The sequence below is a fragment of the Giraffa tippelskirchi genome, chromosome 3 (assembly GCF_054371585.1).
Source record: "Giraffa tippelskirchi isolate mGirTip1 chromosome 3, T2T-mGirTip1v1.2.pri, whole genome shotgun sequence".
NCBI lineage: Eukaryota > Metazoa > Chordata > Mammalia > Artiodactyla > Giraffidae > Giraffa > Giraffa tippelskirchi.
The window spans coordinates 7314470-7333097 of record NC_137277.1 but is presented as its reverse complement, the minus strand read 5'-3'; the positions used below and the strand labels follow the sequence as shown (position 1 = coordinate 7333097).

The following is an 18628-nucleotide window of genomic DNA, read 5'->3' as shown; positions in this document are numbered from 1 at the left end:
TTTGTATAGTGCTTGGGTCAACAAAGCTCTTTGATTCCTCTGCTCTCTCTGGTTAGATCTCATTAGATAACCTGTAAGGTAGATGCAGAACTGATGGCTTCAGACTTCGAGTGGACCAGAGAGGTCATGGTCACGAAGCTCGCAGTAGGACAGATGCTAATTCCCAGTCTTCCGATTGTCAGGGATGTGCACGATTTCACACACACATGCCATCTTAGTTTTTGCCGGACTAGATTCTCAGAGCATGGAGCTAAGTGCATGGTACTGTGTCCAGCAGAGGTTTGAGTGTTTCCTCTGGAGACTAGAGAGGCTCTTAATTGGGCCGTGTGTTCTGACTCTCACCCCCTCCTCTTCACTGATGAGTTGGTGGCCCCTGGGTTGAAGCTGTTCCCTTCTCCAAGTGGCCATCTCTCATTTGGCCTCACAAGACCATGCCCAGCAGAGGTGGTCAGGACCCTTGCCCACAGCCCCTGTGACCAGAGCCCTTTGTAGGCGCTCATACTATGAACTGCTACATTAGGCTTTCTTCACCTCCTTGAGTAAAGCGCCTGTCCTGAAAGGGCTCCGTGTCCTTGCTGGGTATCAGAGTTCCTTGTGCTGGGAAGCGCCCTGGCTGGGTTTTTGTTTGGGATGAGTCTGAGGCTCTCTGAGGCTGTCTGGAGGCTTAGCTCTTCCACCTCTAGGCTGCAGCAGCTTATCGCACAAGAGGACAGGTCCTCCCAGGGTCCTCTGCCTTCTATCTCAGCCCAAAGAGCTGGGGCCTCTTAATGTGTCAGGGGCTAGGCATTAGGGGGGCCCCCTGTTGCTCTGTAAGCCACCTTATCTCTTCTGTCTCGTTGCACGTGAGGGTGTCTGATGCCAGGACTTCCAGGCCCTGGGATGGAGTCAACGTGGCTGGTGTGGCTGGATTTGAAATTGCTCTTTGAATGAAAGAGAATGTTTCTTTATTGCACAAATGGTACATAGCACAAAGGCAAAGCCCCTTCTTCACCAAACATTTGCCCCTTTTCTAAGAATAGCCTGGTTTGAGGTTGACATTGAAGCAGCTGTTTGCGAAGGGAGGGCACCTGGCAGCAAGGGACAGGCAAGCACAGTGGCGTCGGCATAGGCGGGGACGTGTCTACAAAGGCTGCATTGTAGGGTCGGGGTGCATGGGGCTGGGGGGCTCTGGGAGGGATACCTGGGCGTCTCTGGGACCAAGAGAAAAGACATGCAGGTCGTATGAAGGAGGCCAGAGTGGGGCATCCAGCCGGCTTCCTCTCTTCTTGGTGTGCAGCTGCCTTCTCTGAGTGTGACCATGAGATGCATTTGATTACTGATGATGTGGCCAAATTTACCTTTGAGTGTAAAAAGGAATAGTAATTAGGTTGAAAGTAACCTCTGGCCTAGAGGCCTCTGCACCCTGAGATAGGAAGAACTGCTTTGCTCAGTAAGACGGTGGTCTGCAAGCAGAAAGCCCTGGAGCTGCTGCCCAAGGTGGAGGAGGTGGTCAGCCTGATGAGCGAGGACGAGAAGACGGTGGTGCGGCTGCAGGAGAAGCGGCAGAAGGAGCTCTGGAACCTCCTGAAGATCGCGTGTAGCAAGGTCCGGGGTCCTGTCAGTGGGAGCCCGGACAGCATGAACGCCTCCCGCCTGAGTCACCCTGGCCAGCTGACGTTGCAGCCCTGCGCGGCTCCCGACAGCTTGCCCGAGGCCGCCAAGAAGAATGAAGACCTGGTGGCTGAAGCGCACACCCTATGCACCCAGCTGGAGAACGCCCTGCAGGACACCATGAAGGAGCAGGACCAGAGTTTGAGGAGCAATTGCCTGGCATTTCCAGTTGAGTTGCAGTCCATGGGGTGGAGAAGAGTCGGACATGACTGAGCAACTTCACTTTCACTTTTCACTTTCATGCACTGGAGAAGGAAATGGCAACCCACTCCAGTACTCTTGCCTGGAGAATCCCAGGGACAGTGGAGCCTGGTGGGCTGCCGTCTATGGGGTCGCACAGAGTCGGACACGACTGAAGCGACTTAGCAGCAGCAGCAGCAGCAGCAGCTTTGGTTTAGGCCTAGATTGTACTGGACTCTGTCATCTCCCAGGGTCTCCAGACTCAAAGAGAGCCAACAGTTCAGGCATCCCTCTGTTTATCCACTCCTTTGCTCATTTGTTCATTCATTCATTTGTTCAACCAGCAAACATTGATTGGTACTGACTCTGGGCAAGGCACACCAGAAAAGGGGGTACAATGGGGAACAGAAAGAGACCCAGCCCCTGCTTTTTGGTACTTGAACCAGTGGGGAAGACAGGCATTTATCAGATAATCATATGAAAAATGTTTAATTCAAGACTGTTAAAGGCTTTTGAAGAAAGAGTACATAGTGTTTTGAGAGTGGCCCCCTTGGCCTGCAGAAAGTCAGGTCACGACTCTTCATTCTGGTTGGTCATTTTGCTCACGGGGAGGAAACCAAAGATAATAGCAAACAAGATGAGAGACAGGACTGTGGTGAAGAACAGGATGATCACTGCCAGGGCCCCCACGTCCCAGGGGTTCTGCCAGAACTCCGTCTTCCAGGAGAGCATTCTGTCCGTTTGAACCTGGAAAGGTGGGGACAGAGGCCCTGAATGCAGGGGCTTCTCCACGGCCCTCCCCACGTGCTACTCCCTACTCCCCTAACTTCATTCTCTGGCACCATCTCAGAACAGCAGCCACCTCTGCAGTTAGTGGGCATTGAAGGGACGATAGGTTATGGGGCTCAGTGCCTCCGGCAGGCAACAGAATGGCTTTCCTCCTCCGCAGAAGCAAAAGCAGGGACTGGCACCAAGGGCAGGGGTGGGGGTGGTCCGGTGCGCTTTGCCTTCCCCAGGCCTTTCCTGAACAGCCCTGCTGTGATCAGGGACTTTCTGTCCCATCCCTGAGACCTTCTCAGCCAGAACCTGAAAAGCACTGCTGTAGGGACTTCCCTGGTGACCCAGTGGTTAAGACTCTAATCCTAACCCCAGTGCAAGGGGCACAGGTTCGATCCCTGGTCGGGGAGTTGAGTCTGCACGCCACATGACACGGACAAAAAATAAGTGAAAAGCACTGATATAGACCCTTCCCAGATTTCCTGCCTCAGTTGCCAAGATCTGGGGAGCACTTTGAGAGGTCCGCACTGGAGCCAAGGAGTGGACGGACTCAAGCTGGGAGCTCAGCCGGCTTCCTTAGAGGCAGGTGAAAGCAGGACTAACTAATCATCTTGAAACACAGCTGAGATGGGCAGGCTGCGAGCCAGTAGCCAGTTGAAGGGAGTAAAGGCGGAGAAGGAAGGTGCCATTACCTGGGTCTGCTGCCCTTGGTCTTGTGTCCTAAGAGAGGGTGGGTCAGGGGAATCCTTCAGAGCCACGCTTTGTGGGGGCCAAGCTGAAGACACTGCCAGGAGACCAGAGCTCTGCCCCAACTCAGAGAAGCAACTTCAGGGAGAAAAAGGGGTCGCCCTGATGGCTGGCCCTGACCAGACCTGCCTGCTGTCACCAGAGCAGACAGACAAAGGTGGGCTAGGGCTTGTTGCCAAGCAACCGCATTCCCTTTCAGCCTTTCACACTTACCCCCTCTGCTGTGTTCTTCCCTCTTGCGATGCTGTTTTGGGGGGCTGCTCAGGGTGTGTGGGTTGAGGTGTCCTGGCTGAGACAAATCAGAATTGGAGTCGGGGGAAGAGAATGGATCCAGGGACCTTGCCCCAGGCCACCTGTCCCCCTCACCTGTGTCCCTCCCCTCAGTCCAGATGACCTGTCCACTGAAAGGACCTGCTCAGGAGGCCCCAGAGCTGGGGTGCCACCCATGGTTGCTTGCTTTCCATGGCACCGGGTAGATGATTAACCACAGCTCCAGCTGGCACCTCCTGGAACCAGCAAGGGGATGTTTATCGCCAGCGAGGCCCCAGCTTCCTGCGGAGGCCTGACTTCTCCCTTGGTATCTTTGCCGCTCAGGCCTGGCCTCAACTGTTTCTTGTGGGTTCCCACCCCTGGTGTGATGGAGCAGCTGGAAAGCAGGAGTAGGGCCTGTGCCCTGGTGAGTGGAACCTGGTGGCCGCCATTCCCTCCTTAAAAGACAGGAGTCAGGTATCCACGGTGGCCAGGAACTGCGCTGGGCACCTTGTGTCCAGTCGTGAGCAAGAGAGGCAGACTCTGCCCTCCCAGGGTTTACATTCTAGGGCCTGTTTGAGTCATGTGGGAGCATTTCTGAACACCTGTGCCCTGGGTGTATTAGAACCCTGTGCTTTGTAAAGCTCGCCAGGTGATTCTCACGTGCAGCCGGGGCTGGAGGAGATGGTGGGCGAGTTCTGTGAAGTCCTTCTTAACTCTCCTGGCCTCATTGACCCAGGCTTACCTGCTGCCTTGCATTTGCTTCTGTAAAACACACTGACTAATGCCCTTGGCCCGCCTGCGTCTAAGCACACCCTCGGGCTTCCACTCCATCAGCTTAGTTGGATGCTTATCAAGAGTCAGCTGTTTGTTCCTGAACCTGTTCTGTGGCAGCTGTACTTGCTATTATACATAATTGTGCTTAACATGACATGAAAACGAAGCAGTGGTAATAGCCGAAACCCCAGTTTTACAACCGGGGAACAGGCTCAGAGAGGTTAAGTAACTTACCCAAGGTCACACAGCAAAGAAGTTACTGCTCTGAGCTTTGGACTCAGCTGTTCCACTCAGCTGCACAATCTGAGCTCTGAAGCATGTTGGACCTCAGAACAAGCGGAGAGGTGAAGTCTTTCTTTCTGTAAATACTACTTGACCACTTTAGAATCATTCGGATGGCATTTCTGTCAAAAATAGATGTGGACGAGACAGCTGTAAACAGTTCCTAAAAGTGCAGAAGGATTTCACAATCAGGTTTCTTTGCAGATGCCTTTTTTTAGAAAGCTGATTTTTATTTTTTTAATTTTAAACAATATTTATTTATTTGACTATGTTGGGTCTTAGTTGAGTCAAGCGGGATCTTTCATTGCAGTGCATGGGCCCTCGTTGTGGTGCACGGGCTCAGCAGTTGTGGCCCGTGGGCTTAGTTGCTCTGAGGCATGTGGGGTCTTAGTTCCCTGACCAGGGATCGACCCTGAGTCCCCAGCATTGCAGGGTGGATGCTTAACCCCTGGACCACCAGGGAAGTCCCCTTATTCTGCCTCAAAGAAATAAAAATTAGCAAATAGACCAGTCAGGAAACCTGATCAGCAAACCCACACTCAGAGAAAAGACCTTGGCCCTACATCATAAAGATGTGTGTGTCTGTGTTTCCAACTCACGTGAGGAGTGTAGAGTGTAGATGGCTCATGTACGCAAACATTGCTTTAACTGACTTTTTCTATTAATTGCTGGCCCAGGTCAGAAAATTCTTCTGAAATGATCACCAGGAAGGGAGTGATATGATGGGGAGAGGTAGAGAATGCTGTTGGTGCCCTTGGCATGGCCTGGGGCCCAGGGGACCCCCCCTGGGAGGAGCAATGATTAAGTTTAGATGTGAAGATGATGTAAGAGTTAGAATTAGGGGACATCAGCCAGCTGCTTCCCAAGGAGAGTGGAGAAACATTTTCTAAGCGCATAATTATTTTGTTTTCAGTTATTTTTTAAATGATCATTTTGTTGTTGTTTGTACCTCGCGGCTTGCAGAATCTCAGGAACCTAACCCAGGGGATTAATCAGGAACTGGATCTGGACCACGGCAGTGAAAGTCCAGAATCCTAACCACTAGGCCACCAGGGAACTCCCTGTCCTCTGTTTTTTAGGCTCTGGAATTTGTTGTTACCCACAAGCAAATATATTGTCCTGAAGGTTGTTATTTGTAGATTGCTTTCAAACATTAATGTTCGGGAAAACAGATTTCAGAGAAAACAGTTTTGTGTGGCCTCTGCTAATGATATTCTTGCACCTGTGGCTTGACTGTAGTTTCTGAGGTGTAATGTCTGGACAGTAAACTGTGCAGATCCGAAGTGTAGAGTGAAAAACCCTTGTGACGCACCAGAGACCACAATTGTGGGCATTGTTGGAGCAGAGGCCACAGGCAGGGGCTGCAGCATGAAGAGGCGTGGAGATCAGCACCGAGACTGGCAGGGACACTGTGGCAGTGACCGCAGGCAGACCCTGCTGGCGGCCTGGTCTAGGGTGGCACAGCGGTGGGAGCAGAGAGGTCTGGTCGCCAGCGTCAGCCAGGTGTTCTCTGGGCTCGGATGGCCTGATGGTGCCTCTTCCATGGCCCCTACCTGCCTTGCTGTACCTCCTTGTATGTTCCTTCCTACAATAGGGGGGGATTGCTGTCTCCTCTCCCTGCCCATCTTCCCCAGAGGGCCGGTCAGAGTGTGTCAGGCTGCTGTTGTGCACAAGGAGTTCTGGTTGGTTGAGCTACAGGGGCTTGGAGCCTGCTTGGGACCTGACCCAACAGCTGTGGGGGAGCCACTGGTTGTGGGACTGTGCCCCTGGAAGCCCCTGAGGGCGGGGACAGCATCTTATTTGGACTCGGCAGTTAGGTACTGCCTGGTCTGGAGGAGGAAAACACGAGTGAACTTCCTGTCCACCTGTAGGTGCCCAGGGCTGCCCGTGGTCCCCACTTCTTGGCAGCTGCACCCAGAAGCCTGAATCTTTTCTAGAAACGAGGCTCAGCGTCAGTTACCCTGACGAAGGATGTTCTTGATGCTGATGAACCTGCTGAAGGGAGACGACACGGGGATGAGGCTGCTGCGTCTTCTGAACCGAGGGCTTCCTGGGGACCCTCCAGCTGTGGGTGCTGGGCCCGGAAAAGGCAGGGCTTCACATGCTCCCACTTTCCTTGTGTTTTTCTTCTGGCAGGGAGATGTAGATGGTCCCCACCCCAGCTCTTAACTCCTAGGCCACACCCGCTCACAGGGACGTTATTTTGAGAAGGGTGTAGGGTGTGGCTTTTTGGGGCCTGAGATTGTTAGGTGGTGGGTGATGGAGTTCGAGCCTTATCAGCACTGCAGCTGGAGGCCTGGGGTGTGGTGAGCCAGGGCTCTGGAGCCAGACAGGCGGGTCCTGCCACTGTTCAGCTGGTCCAGTTTAGGCAAGTTACCTACTTCCTCACCTTTGAAAAGGGGATCATAATGGTCCGGGCATTAGGTTGTTGTGATGATTAAGTGAATTTATCTATGTCAAAAGGCTTCAGACACTGCCTGCGGGTGGGGACGAGCCCTCAAGTGTATTTTAGCTACCTCTGTTCTCACCATTATTGTCATTTTTATTATCACTATTATTCTGAACCCCATTCTTTCGTGGTGGTGGTAGAAGGGTCAAGTATACAGACGGATTCTTGCATTTCTTTTATTTTCTGTGGAAGCATTTCCTCTCTGGGTCTTCCACCCAAACCAAACCCGTTAGACAAGTCCCTGGACGCCGGGGAGGGAAACCAGCCAGAGAGAGGGCTTCTCCTGCCTGCCTGCCAGCTGGAGATGGTGGAGTGGCGGGGGCTGGCATCCCCTCTCCCCTCCCTGTTTCCCGAGAAGCTGGGGCTCTGCCTCCAGGCAACCAGAGCAGGCTGCAGAAGCCAAGATGACGAAGGTGTATAAAGAACACAGGGCTCTTCATGGCTCTGATGGACCGGTGTTGGGGGAGGGCGGCGGGTACCGTGAGAGCCTCTGCCTCCCCTAGCCTTGTTCTTGGGTTTATAGCTCTACCTGAAAAGTTCTGTGGAGAGAAAGTAAACTGGAGGGCAGGAGGCAGGGCAGTGTTGTCTGTCAGCAGGACTAGTCCTTAAAATGGGTCCACATTGCTCTGGCTCGGCCCTCCAAATAGAGGGGCAAATAAGGATGCTTCGTATCGGTGGAGCTCTTAGGCTGTGCCCGGTGCTGGGCCAGGTCACTGTGCCAAGGCCATCTTGGTTTATCCTTACAGGCTTAACCCAGGAGTGGGGTACCAGGATTGGCCCCATTTCACAGAGGAAGGAAACATGGCTTTGGAAGGTCCTGTCGCTAACATCCATTTGCGTAGCTGGTCGGGGGCGGAGGAGGGTGGCGAGGATTTGAACGCAGACCATCTGGCCTGTTGTGGAGAGGATGGTGCGGTCGGGATGCAGGTTATGGACGACAGTAGGGACCTCACCTCTCTTATCCCGGAAGTTTGGGGAGACCGGCTAGGACAGGGCGTGCTGCCTACAGTTAATGGCAGTGGTGACTGTGATGTGGCATTCTTGAGCCCGGCACCTGCCTGGGGCAGATGCAGCCTCCATCGCGGCTCGCCGGGCATCTGGGAGGCAGCGCTCGGCAGGAGGGGCCCCGCAGCCCTCCCCTGGTTCCTCCCCGCATGGCATTCTTGCCTGCGTGTTTCTCAAGCTTCCGTGGGCACAGGGAGAGCGGAGGCCTGGAAGGAGAAGTCACTGGCCACACCCCCGGGATCCTGGCACACTGCCCTCCCAATGCACAGGGCCCAGCCCGGGGAGTGGGGCACCGCAGAAACACATAACCAGAAAGCCTTTACTGGAAAGAAGCAGGCAAATACTGGAAAGAAACAGGCAAACACTGAAAAACAGGCAAATCCTGGAATAGAACACTGACATGTTCCCAACTCTGGGGGGCGCTTGGGACCCGGTAGCTCCTGCACAGAGCTCCTCTGATTGGCCTGCTCCTCTTTGGCGTGGACCCTCTAGGGCCAGCTCCCCACAAATGCGGGCTGTTCTCCAAGTACGGGGACCACGTTCTGTGCTTTGTTAAAAAGCACAGGTCGGCAAAGAATCCCTGTTGGTTTTCTGTCTTCGAAACCTTCGATCCCTCCTGGGTGCCCTGCAGGTGGGAGTTCTGTGGCCGAACCAGCCCATTTCCTTGCTGAGGCTCCAGGTCTCAGTCAGTGTCCGGGTCCCTGGGCTTGGCCAGGGCTGAGCCGTGGGTCTTTGTCTTGAGGGGCGAGGGCTGCAGGGCCAGGCTGACCCCTGGGTTGTGGCGTCGGCGGCCTCCTCTCCGGCTTCTCGATCATCTCCCTGGCCCTCACGGTGGGGTCATGGGTCCCACCTGGGTCCTCCTGCCTCTCCGCCTGGGGCAGCAGTACTGACAGCAACAGAAGCCGCAGGCGATCAGCAGCAGCAGCACTACAGTGGCTGGAGGGGTCAGGGAGACAGCAGAGAGCACGGGAAACTCAGACGGGGTCGGGGAAGAAAGCGCACCCACCTCACTTCTGAAGAAGCCCCCTTGGGGGCCTGGAGGACCTTCGCCAAAGGTCTGCTTACCGATCAGAAACGCCGAGAATCTGGGGAGAGGAGTGAGTGTCCCCACGCCAGCCCCCAGAGCTTTTGCTCCCTTCATCCCTGGGTTGAGGTTCCAGGAGCACCCCCCAGGCCCTGGTTTTCAGCACACCCCGTCCCCAGGGGCAGCATGTCGGAGGATAGGGGGAGATCCCCTGCCCCGCCCCTGGAGACATCTGCTTGTCCTCCTCTGTCTGGGGGACCACCCAGCCCTCCGACTGGCACCGTAGTCTCCTCTCCTGGATGCAAGGAAGAGCCCTGGGTGCCGAGGAGACTCCGGAAGCCCCTGCTTACCTGTGAAAACCACCAGGACCGAGAAGGCCAGGATCTCCACGGGCTCGGCCTGCGGCAGCCTCTGCAGCTTGAGCAGCAGCCTGTCCCCGATGGAGTGGAACTCCTGTGCGAGGTTGCTGGCTGCCATGCTGTGCCCGGTTCCTGCCGGGTGCCTCCTGGGCTGCAGAGCAGAGAGAGGACCTGGCGTCCCCGCGGAGCTGGCTCCGGAGAATCCGCCCTCTCACCCACCCCGGCTCGCAGAACGAGTTTGTCAGGTCTCACCCATCAGAGTCCAGTGGCTCACCAGGGAGGAAGGGAGCCGCGGGGCCCCTCACTCAGCGCTGGTCCTCACCCCCGCCTTGCTGGCACTGCCCCGTCCCGGGACACAGGGTGACTTGCTGGCACTGCCCCGTCCCGGGACACGGGGTGACGGTGAGCCTGAGGCCCCGCCACGGGGCTGCCGGGCACAGCCAGTCCTGGGAGGGCTCTGCCAGCCGGCCAGGGTCAGCCACGCTTGCTGGCCGTGAAGGTGACTGCCCTGTTCCGCTCCTTTGTTTTGAGACACAACTCCTAGGTGTTGTCAGGGTGTCTGGTATGGACATAGCTTCCTGGTTGGTTCCCTGGTGGGGACACGGGGCTCTGGGATCCCAGCCTGGCACCCTTACTTTTTGTTACTTTTGGGGACAGAGGGTCGGCTTCTCTCGGGAACAGGCTGATGGGGGCTGCTGGCCAGGGTCAGCCAGAGGTGAGAGCTGACTGGGGGGGGGGGGTCTGAGGCCTCCTGGGGCCCCCCACCCCTCTCATCAGCCCCGTTTCTTTCCTCATTTGGTGTCTTCCTGTGAGAAGGTTGGGGTGACACCGTACTCCAGTTTTCCCCAAGGAGTCGTCTCTCAGGATGGGACCAGGTGTCCCAGGGAGGGTGTAAGCGCCCCGCTCTTGCTGGCTGGGACCTGCTCTTCTGGCTCTCAAGAGAGTCTCCTCCGCTCCCCCTACACCCCCGCCCCCTGAGTGGCCGTTCAGCCTCTAGGCCCTGTGACCCAGGGCTTCCTCCGGTTCATCCTGCCTGAGGGGCCGAAGGTGAAGGCCCAGGCCAGTCAGTGAGTCAGGACATGTTATGCCCCAGACTTTCTTCCCCTGTTGCCTCACTGGTGGGCACGAGGGAGCCAGAGCCTCTGGAGCGAGGACTCAGGGACAGCTTGGGCCAACCCAGCCTCAACCTGTTCACCGAGGCGGGGCTGCCGGCGGCCTGGGGCCTGCAGCAGACCTTAAGCTCTTGTTACCTCCGCCCCGTCCTGCTCTCTGCCTGGCAGGTTTGCCCAGAGTGGGCTGTGGTCACCGCCGGCCCTGCCACCGCAGCGTAGCGTCCTTAGAGCCGCCTGGAAGGTCATCTGCCGGGCCCTCTGCGCCGCCCTTAGCTCCCCGCCCTCTATGGCGCGCGGCCTTTGCCCGAGGAGGGGAGCCCCGCTCCTGCCCAGCCCTGCTCCTTCCTTCTTGCGCAGCTCTGGTCGTTAGAGGTGGGACCTCCTGGTGGCCTCGTAAGCCCCACCTGTGGTCACTTAGGCCACTTCTGCCCCCTGTCCGCTTCGCAGTCCTTTAGGGCCTGGATGGTGGCTGGCCCAGGCGCCTCCTTCTCCACAGGGTACCTGCTCCCATCAGGTCAGCCGGCCCCCGTAACACAGCATTTGAATCATCCTGGGTTTGATGCTGCTGGCCTCCTCCCTGCTTTGTGACTCGGAGTTGCTTTGTCTCTCTGGGTCTGTTCCTCCGCTCGTTTTACGTGAAGATGAGGTGTCTGCCTTGAGGCGAGCGGGAGGGTTGAGCCCAGCGCCGGGCTCCGGGAGTGCCCAGAGCACGTGGTTCTGCTCTGGGCGAGGAGAGGCCAGATGGCCTTTGGGGGCAGTCACGCCCCCCTCCCCGCCGTATGCCGTCAGCGGCCTTCCTCCAGCACCTTTGGGGAGTGTCATCCGTGTCCTTCGTGCCGGGATATTTGCGGTGTGTGAGGAGAAGGAAGGTGGTGGGGGGCCGGCTGGAGGCGGGGAGCTGTGCTGTAAGTGATGATGGGGGCAGCCAGCAGGTGGAGATGGCTCCTTGGAGGACTAGATGGTTTTCTGTCAGAGGGGGATGCTCCTGGAGTTAGAGCCCCCCAGCTTCTCCCACGCCCCAGCCCAGGGTCCACATCTTTCTGCAGAGGAGATCAGGAGCCCAGTCTTCCAATATCCTGGGAGGCATAGGATTTTAGAATGCCGTGTGTCATCCCTTTCTGCCTCCTTCTTTTGCACCTGGGGACCCTGAGACCGGAGAGAGGAAGGGACCTCTCCACGGTCTCACTGGGCCTCCCTGGGCGCCTGTCTCGGGCAGCCTGCTCTTTGCAGACAAGATGAGTCAGCCCAGGAGCCGCGCACCGAGGGCCTGGCCCGTGTGACAGGCTCAGCACAGGACCAGGGCTGTGGAGACCAGCCCCACCCACACGTGGGGGTCGAGCGCAGCGTCTTCACTCACTGGGCCGCACTTGCTCTTGAGAACCTCCTGTGACTTGTCACCAAAGGGCAGATCTTGCGAGTCTTTCTGTGTCAAGTTCACAAGGACCCCTCTCCTCAGGTGACGCCGAGCAGACCTCCTCCCGCTGACCAGTGGAGCAGGCGTGCACAGGAGGGTGGTCCCACTCCCCGGGTTTCCTGGAGGATGGCAGCCTGCCCGCCTGTCCCATTCTAGTGGGCTGACCGAAGCCCTCAGGGAGCTTGCACCAGGCTCCAGAGCTGGGCAGCTCTCGCTTCCCTTCTTTAGCTACACTTGGCCTGGCTTTCTCAGCTTGATTGGCCCAGGGCCTGCATTGCCTAACGGAGCCATCAGAGACACTCCTTCAGAGAGGAAGCGGGGGAGAGCGGGTCAGCAGAGGGGCTTTTCCACTTGTGCCCCATACCTAAAGGCTCAGGAGGGATTGCAGAGGGGGTGGCTCCGCTTCTGAGCGAGCGGTTGCTTGGAGACCCTGGTCAGTCGGGGTGCGGAAGGGGTGCAGGTGTGATCCCCAAAGCAGGGAGGAGGAAGGTGGAGCGGAGGCTGAACTGCTGTGTGGGAAAGGCGGGGCCTGTTGGCCCTCCAGGGGTTAGGAAGTCAGAAAGCTGCAGACTCATGCCCCGGGGGCCCCCGGCCCCACTCTGGGAAGAGCGTCTGTCCATGGCAGCCGCCGGCTACAGACTCGCACAGCTGGGGCCTGTGGGGACCTGAATTGGCCAGCTGTGCCTGGGTCAGCCCCAGGGGTGCCCGTGGGATCCCATCTGCATTGGGGACAGGAGTGGATCTGCCCCAAAGACTGAAGCCCCCGTTGCTCCCCAGTTGCTATTTCATCCTTTCCAGCTTGGCCTTGAGTGAAAGGAGCCTTGGTGGGGCCCGAGGGGGAGCTGGAGGGGCCTGTACTCCTAGAGGGCGGAGGCACATTCCAGCAGGTCCCGGGCGGGCTTCCCAGCATGCTATTTAAAGCAAGGCCAAGGGGTGCCTGACGCCGGGGGCCCGATATAACCAGCCATCGTCAGGTGACCGTGTGGCCGTGGCCCAGCCGTTGCTCAGCAGGGAGCTGTCAGTGCTCCCAGCTGTGGCCCGGGGAGAGGGGGCGTTCCGGGGCGGGCTGCCTCTTATCCACTTAACCTTCCTTGCAGGTTTGGAGGGAGATGGGCAGGGAAGCTGTGTGGGCCTCTCTATATGTTTTGCCTGTCTTCCTAGCTCAGGTCTGCCACACTCCTTCCCAGACTGTACTTCCTGCCTGTGAACCAAGGAGGCTAGAGTATCCCCCAGCCCCACGCCCGGTAGCACCTCAGTTAGGAGCAGCCACAACAAGTGGTGGCTTTCCCTGGCTCTGTGCCCACGTGGCCCTTCATGGCCCTGCCCCAGCCAGAGGGGCAGCCTACAGAGCGAGGAGATGAGCCAAGCCGAGGGAAGGCTGACAGAGCTGGAGGGACTAGGACATGTGCCTTTGGGTGGCATCTCCTGGCACAGAGGACCTTGCGACCGAGCAGGCGGGCGTCCTGCAGGCCAGACAGCTGCCACCTGGTGCTGAAGCGGCCCTGTTTGCTTCTTGCCAAACTGACACAAGTCCAAGTCCAGACACAGCTGCCTGGGGAGAACCCAGCCTGTTTGGTGTTTGGTGACTGATAAGGGCATGTTGATGCCTCGGGGTCCAAGGGCTTCTTGCCCTGCCTTGTTATTTTATCAAGGTGGGTTTCATCCACCCTTACTTGTTGGAGAAACAACCAGAATGAAGCATAACTGAAGGCCGTGGGCATCTTAGCAGATTCCAGAGGCCGAACCAGCGAGGCAGAGATGCCCACTGTGCACTGCGCTTTCGGCCTTGGCCCCACCTTGCGGTGGAAGGGAGACACTTGAGCCCTCAGCACCCCGGGTTCTCCGGCCCCATAGCTCTTCTTGCTGCTGCTGCCTCTTCCTGCAGTCCCAGAAGCTGGGCATCACCCTTGTGTCCCCGCTCAGGGACTGTGTTTGGGGTGCTCCGTCCAGTTGCATCCGCTGGGTCTGGGGACTCTGATCCCCGCCTGCCTGCCTGGCCATCTTGCAGTGGCTCACCACTGCGTCCCTCCCTCCCTCGGTGTCTGTCCCCTCTCTCTGTCATCACTGCCCGTCGCTGCAGGGCTTTTAGCCTCCCCAGCCGGCAGCCCAGGCCAGTTCCTACAGCCTCAGCGGAGCCAGGAACACACAGGCTGATCTTTGGTTTCCACTTTAACCTGGGTGGTTGTTTTCCTTCCTAAGTAGATGTGGACTTGTTTGCCTTGGGGAAAACATCTGGGGGATGAGGGTGGCTGGGAGGGAGCCTTTAATGCTGCTTGTGTGAGAGGACAGGGAGGCTGGAGCAGTGAGGGGTTCCGCACTGTGGTGGCTGCAGTGGGCCCGGTACTGGGGTGGGGCAGTCCCCCCCCAGCTTCACTTCCACCCCACCCTGGGGTTAGGGCCCTCAAGCATCTGGCCTGGCGCTCAGGGAGATTTGGGGGCTCCTGGAGATCTCAGTGGGTGCTTGGAGGAGGACATGGGCCTAGCCCCACCCTGAGCCAAGAACACCAAGCATCCCCTGACAAGAGGTGGCAGCTGCCACTCTTGTTCAGGACATCCGCATCCTGAGTGGTTTGAACTGGCTGGGCCTCCTGACTGAGAGAAAGCAGGGACTTGATCCCAGGGAAAAAGGCTCAGTGGGCAGCCGACGGCTCCCTCCCCGGCCGGGCCAGCCAAATCCCTCGTTTAAGCCCCCTGAATAGAAAAAGCTTAAACTAACTTTTGTTGAGTAAGCAGGCACCCCGGGCCCCTCTGCCTGCTCAGCAAACGGGGAGAAAATCACCCTGCGCTGAGGGGGCTGTAGCCTCAGCCCGGGGCCCCAGCTGGGCCCCAGCTAGAGGAGGGAGAGCCCGGGCTCCAAGGGGAGGCTGTCTGGAGACTGTGCCCGAATGTGTCCCCAGGACCCTCTCCTCTGTGTTCATGGTGGATCCACCCTCGAGGCAGGGGACCCTGGCGGCGCCCTTCCCTCCGTCCCCCCTCCTCTGTGACCGGCCACTCACCTGAAAGTCAGGTGCGGCGGGGGGCGGGGGGCGGCCACAGGTGCAGGGCAGCCCAGCAGCCTCGAGTGGAGTGTCTCTCCTCCCTGCCTCCCCCGGCCAGCCGGGCTCACACCTCTTCCTTCCTTTGCGGACGCGTCTTTCCTGACCCGCGGCTGCTCCCTGGGTGCCTCTGCTCAGCGCAGCGGAGCTCCTGGCTGTTGACAGCCAGCTGCTGTCTCAGCCTCCGCTTTTTTGTTGTTGGTCGTCCTGGAGATTCAAGTGTCACATTACGCGGGGCAGCCGCTTAAGTGGGGAGCCAGTGCCACCGCTGCCCGGAGGGAATCCCTGCCGGGAAGGCGTCCTGCAGGTTTCCTGTGCCTGCTCCCTGCCCCGAGGTCTGCGCGGCCCTCCTGTTCCTCCTCCTCTTCCTCTCCTCCCTCCTGGCGGGTGTGGGCTGGGCCTGGGCTGTAAGCTGATGAAAGAGGAGGGCGACTCCGCACGTTCCCTGGCAGGGATGACCTCTCGGAGTCTCCACCTGAGCGGCGAAGTCGGGAGGGAGGGGGGCTTGCAGCTCTCCAGCCCTTTGCACCCCGCGGCCCCCTCGGGAGGGCCCATGTCCCTCAGCCCCCAACCTGTCCTTGAGGCGACTCCCTAGCAGGTCGTCCTCCTCTCTTCTCCTAGGAAAGAAAGTAAATAGTGGGGGAGCTGCCAGACCACCCAGGCCGTCAGCTCTCTGGGGAGGCATCTTGGGGAACAACTTGAGAGTCCCCAGTGATCAGGGAGCAGCCCGGACTTAGCCCATCCCTTGGGGGGTGGCCCCGGAGGAGAGAGGACACTGCTGATCTTTTCTCGACAGAGTGTCCCCTGGGGCTGTCTCCACACTCCTGGCCCGGCTGGCAGGGACAGGCTCCATAGCCCAGTGGCCGGCGGGGCCATTTGACATTTGGCTGGTCATGCCACCCCAGCAGACCAGGCGGTGCCCGGAGCAGGACGGGCCGACCCTAGCCCGCATCTGCGAGCTGTCAATGGAGCCCTTTGAGTGTGAGCACAAAACGCCAGTGAGTCAGGGCTCGGGGGAGGGCGTGGGGAAGGAAGCCAGGCTTGTGGCCACACCACTCAGATGCCAGAGCGTCCCAGAGGCCGGACAGGCGGCCACTGTGCGGTGTCACAGACTTGGGCAGCGGGATGAGCAGCATGGGTTTTGGGTGCGGCAGGAAAGGCGCCATCTGGTGGCCGCCCAGCCAGCCCGCCTTTCCTCAGGGCTGTGTTCTCCGAGCCGCCCCCGGGGTCTCCGCTCCTCAGCCTGTTCTTGCGGCCCTAGGCAGCGCTCCTGTTTAAGTCCTGTCCCAGCTAGAGCAGCGGTGCCAGCTCTTCTTGTCTTTGGGACGTGGTACCTGGGCGGCCTTGCATCTGCTCTGGCCTCTCCAGAGGCTTCGCCCACCCTGTGCCGCATGCCTGCTGCAGGGACCACTGTTTGTAATGGCCTGGATCGAGCTGTGCCCTCCCCACCCTGCCCCGGTCTCTACATCTGCCCCAGTGATCCACTGGGCCCCCACAGGAGAGACTGTTGGAGGCTGGCACCCCAAGGGGACTGTGGTGGGTCAGGGCAGACGAAGATGTGAGGAGGAGGACCACGGCCAAGGCTGTGCTCACCAGTGCCTGGCATGGGGTGCCAGCCCAGCGCTACCTGGTTCCTGCTCCCAAGCAGTCTCCTGGTTCCAGGCCGTGTACACTGGGTCAGGCAGAGGCTTGTTGGGGACAACAGGGAGGAGTCACCAGGAGACAGAAGCAGAGCAGAGCGCTGAGGTGGGGTAGGGCCACTTCCTGCTGTTCCCTCTCCCCAGCCCCACTCAGCAGAGTAGAGAACGGTGATAAGAGCCCTAAGTGCTAAGTGCTGTGATGCACTCGAGAGCGCGCGCTGTCTTGGCTCTTACACAGCCCGAGGGGCCAGGGCTCTTCTTGTACCACAGTTGTAGGCATGTTGTGCTCGAGGTGCCTAGGCTTTAGGAAGTCAGACGCTTTCCCCAAGGACACAGGCTCAGCGGCAGAGTCAGTGCCTGCACCCAGAGGCTATGCTCCTCCCATGGCGCCCCACTACCGGAGCCTGGAGGAGTGCCCCATGGAGAAGCAGAACGTGGTTGGTGCCCTGGCTCCCCTGGGCACGTGTGTTACATGACTTTGAGGAATCTCCCTCAGCTCCTTGTCCTCATCTATAAAATGGGCACCGTACGCCCCCAGTGATGCCTTGTGAGGCTTGCATGAGATGCTGGCCACAGTGCCAGACAGCCATGCTCAGCCAGAGTTTGGGGATCGGGTAAACGAACGCTGGCCCGAGTGGGTCCCTCACCACCCCTGCTCCAGGTGCCGCCATGCTGCCATCGCCAAGTACTTTGGGGATGCGCCCCCTGCCTGCACCAAAGGCTGTGACTGCTGCAAGAACCCTGCGGGCGTGCGGAAGCAGCTGGATGCTTTGGAGCAGAGCAGCAGCTGGAACAAGACCTGGATTGGGCCCTCCCAGGGGAACGGCTATGACCCCGAGCTGTACGAGGGAGGCCGCAGGGGTTACGGGGGCTTTAGCAGGTAAGGGGCCATGAGGCCAGGGCCCCCCAACCCACTGGAAAGAGTCTGGCATTCTCTCCCTGGGGCCAAGGCCAGATCAGAACTGACACATGGCCTGGCCCCAAGAGCCACACTGGGGCCAGGACGTCAGCACTGCCCCCAAGCTTCCAGGGCATCAGAGATATCACTGACCTACCAGACGCGTGATGGGAGGCCAAAGCCCAGACCCAGGTCAGCTCACGCCCAGCCTGTCGCCTAGGTATGATGAAGGGTCTGGAGGCAGCGGGGACGAGGGCAGAGATGAGGCCCAGAAGCGGGAATGGAATCTCTTCTACCAGAAGCAGATGCGCCTGCGCAAGGTGAAGGGGGCAGGGTTCAGGGGGCTCTGAGTGGCCCCTGCTCACACCCTCTCAGCCCCTGTCTGGTGCTGGACTGGGAGCTGTGTTGCTATGGAGCAGGATGGCTCACAGGACTTAATGTCATCTTCCAGGGCAAAGACCCCAAGACAGAAGAATTCATACCCCCAGGTCAGTACAGAAATGTTCCCTGGGCTGGTTCCAGTGTGTGGGTGGAGGATGCCTCGCTGGGGGCTCGGGGACGCGAGAGAGCAGGAAGCAGAGTGGAAGGACTCGCCTTTCCTCCCCCAGATGAGGACTGTCCCCTGAGAGAGGCTGCTAGTAGGAAGATAGCCAGGCTCTCTGTGAAGGTAAGAGGTGGGCAGCTCCTCACACCTGCCCCCAGGCTCCTCCCCCGACCTGGGACCTGTGTGACTCCCTTCCCACCCCATGCAGGCCCGTGAGCACTGCCTGGGGCTCCTAGAGGAGGCGCTCAGCAGTAACCGCCAGGCCGCAGGTTCCACTGACAGGTGAGTATCGTTGGCCCCCCGGCCTGTTTGGGTGTGTGTGTGTGCTTTGTCCCTCAGTCCTGCCCGACTTTCTGTGGCCCCATGGACTGTAGTCCACCAGGCTCCTCCGTCCATGAGAGCTTCCAGGCAAGAATACTGGAGTGGGTTGCCATTTCCTCCTCAAGGGGATCTTCCCGACCCAGGGACCGAACCCGCGTCTCCTGT

General features: G+C 58.7%; 3 protein-coding genes across 6 annotated transcripts in view; 1 reads left to right on the top strand and 2 right to left on the bottom strand.

The window, feature by feature from the left end:
* Positions 1-18628, top strand: part of RECQL5 (RecQ like helicase 5) — a 31215-nt gene that overhangs the window by 9322 nt on the left and 3265 nt on the right. For 3 of the 4 annotated variants that reach the window (XR_014078408.1, XM_081575320.1, XM_081575318.1), the window contains exons 9-13: positions 17362-17580; positions 17819-17918; positions 18050-18086; positions 18207-18265; positions 18351-18424. Coding sequence is in view for 2 of the 4 variants with exons in the window: in XM_081575320.1 (XP_081431446.1) it covers positions 17362-17580; positions 17819-17918; positions 18050-18086; positions 18207-18265; positions 18351-18424 (489 nt within the window). In the remaining 2 variants the exon portion in view is untranslated. Of the gene's footprint in view, positions 1-17361; positions 17581-17818; positions 17919-18049; positions 18087-18177; positions 18266-18350; positions 18425-18628 lie in introns of all 4 variants that reach the window. The other variant, XR_014078409.1, reaches the window with a different exon arrangement.
* ERLN (endoregulin) lies at positions 2298-8191 on the bottom strand. The gene is made up of 5 exons (XM_081580894.1): positions 8166-8191; positions 5975-6112; positions 3858-4000; positions 3300-3436; positions 2298-2577 (listed from the first exon to the last, which is right to left on the bottom strand). The coding sequence occupies exons 1-5, from the start codon at positions 8189-8191 to the stop codon at positions 2401-2403; spliced, it is 621 nt and encodes a 206-aa protein (XP_081437020.1). The 3' UTR covers positions 2298-2400.
* Positions 7274-15431, bottom strand: SMIM5 (small integral membrane protein 5). The gene is made up of 3 exons (XM_081575321.1): positions 15022-15431; positions 9491-9650; positions 7274-9052 (listed from the first exon to the last, which is right to left on the bottom strand). Exons 2-3 carry the CDS (start codon positions 9615-9617, stop codon positions 8943-8945), a joined length of 237 nt encoding a protein of 78 aa, XP_081431447.1. The 5' UTR covers positions 9618-9650; positions 15022-15431; the 3' UTR covers positions 7274-8942.

Coding starts and splice junctions, on each gene's coding strand:
- ERLN (XM_081580894.1), bottom strand. CDS start 8,191: ATGGAGGCTGCATCTGCCCCAGGCAG. Junction 6,113..8,165: donor GCTGCATCTGCCCCAGGCAG/GTGCCGGGCTCA, acceptor GTGCCACCCTAG/ACCAGGCCGCCAGCAGGGTC. Junction 3,437..3,857: donor CCCCTTGCTGGTTCCAGGAG/GTGCCAGCTGGA, acceptor CTTTTTCTCCCT/GAAGTTGCTTCTCTGAGTTG.
- SMIM5 (XM_081575321.1), bottom strand. CDS start 9,617: ATGGCAGCCAGCAACCTCGCACAGGAGTTCCACTCCATCGGGGACAGG. Junction 9,053..9,490: donor GGTCCTGGTGGTTTTCACAG/GTAAGCAGGGGC, acceptor TGACCCCTCCAG/CCACTGTAGTGCTGCTGCTG.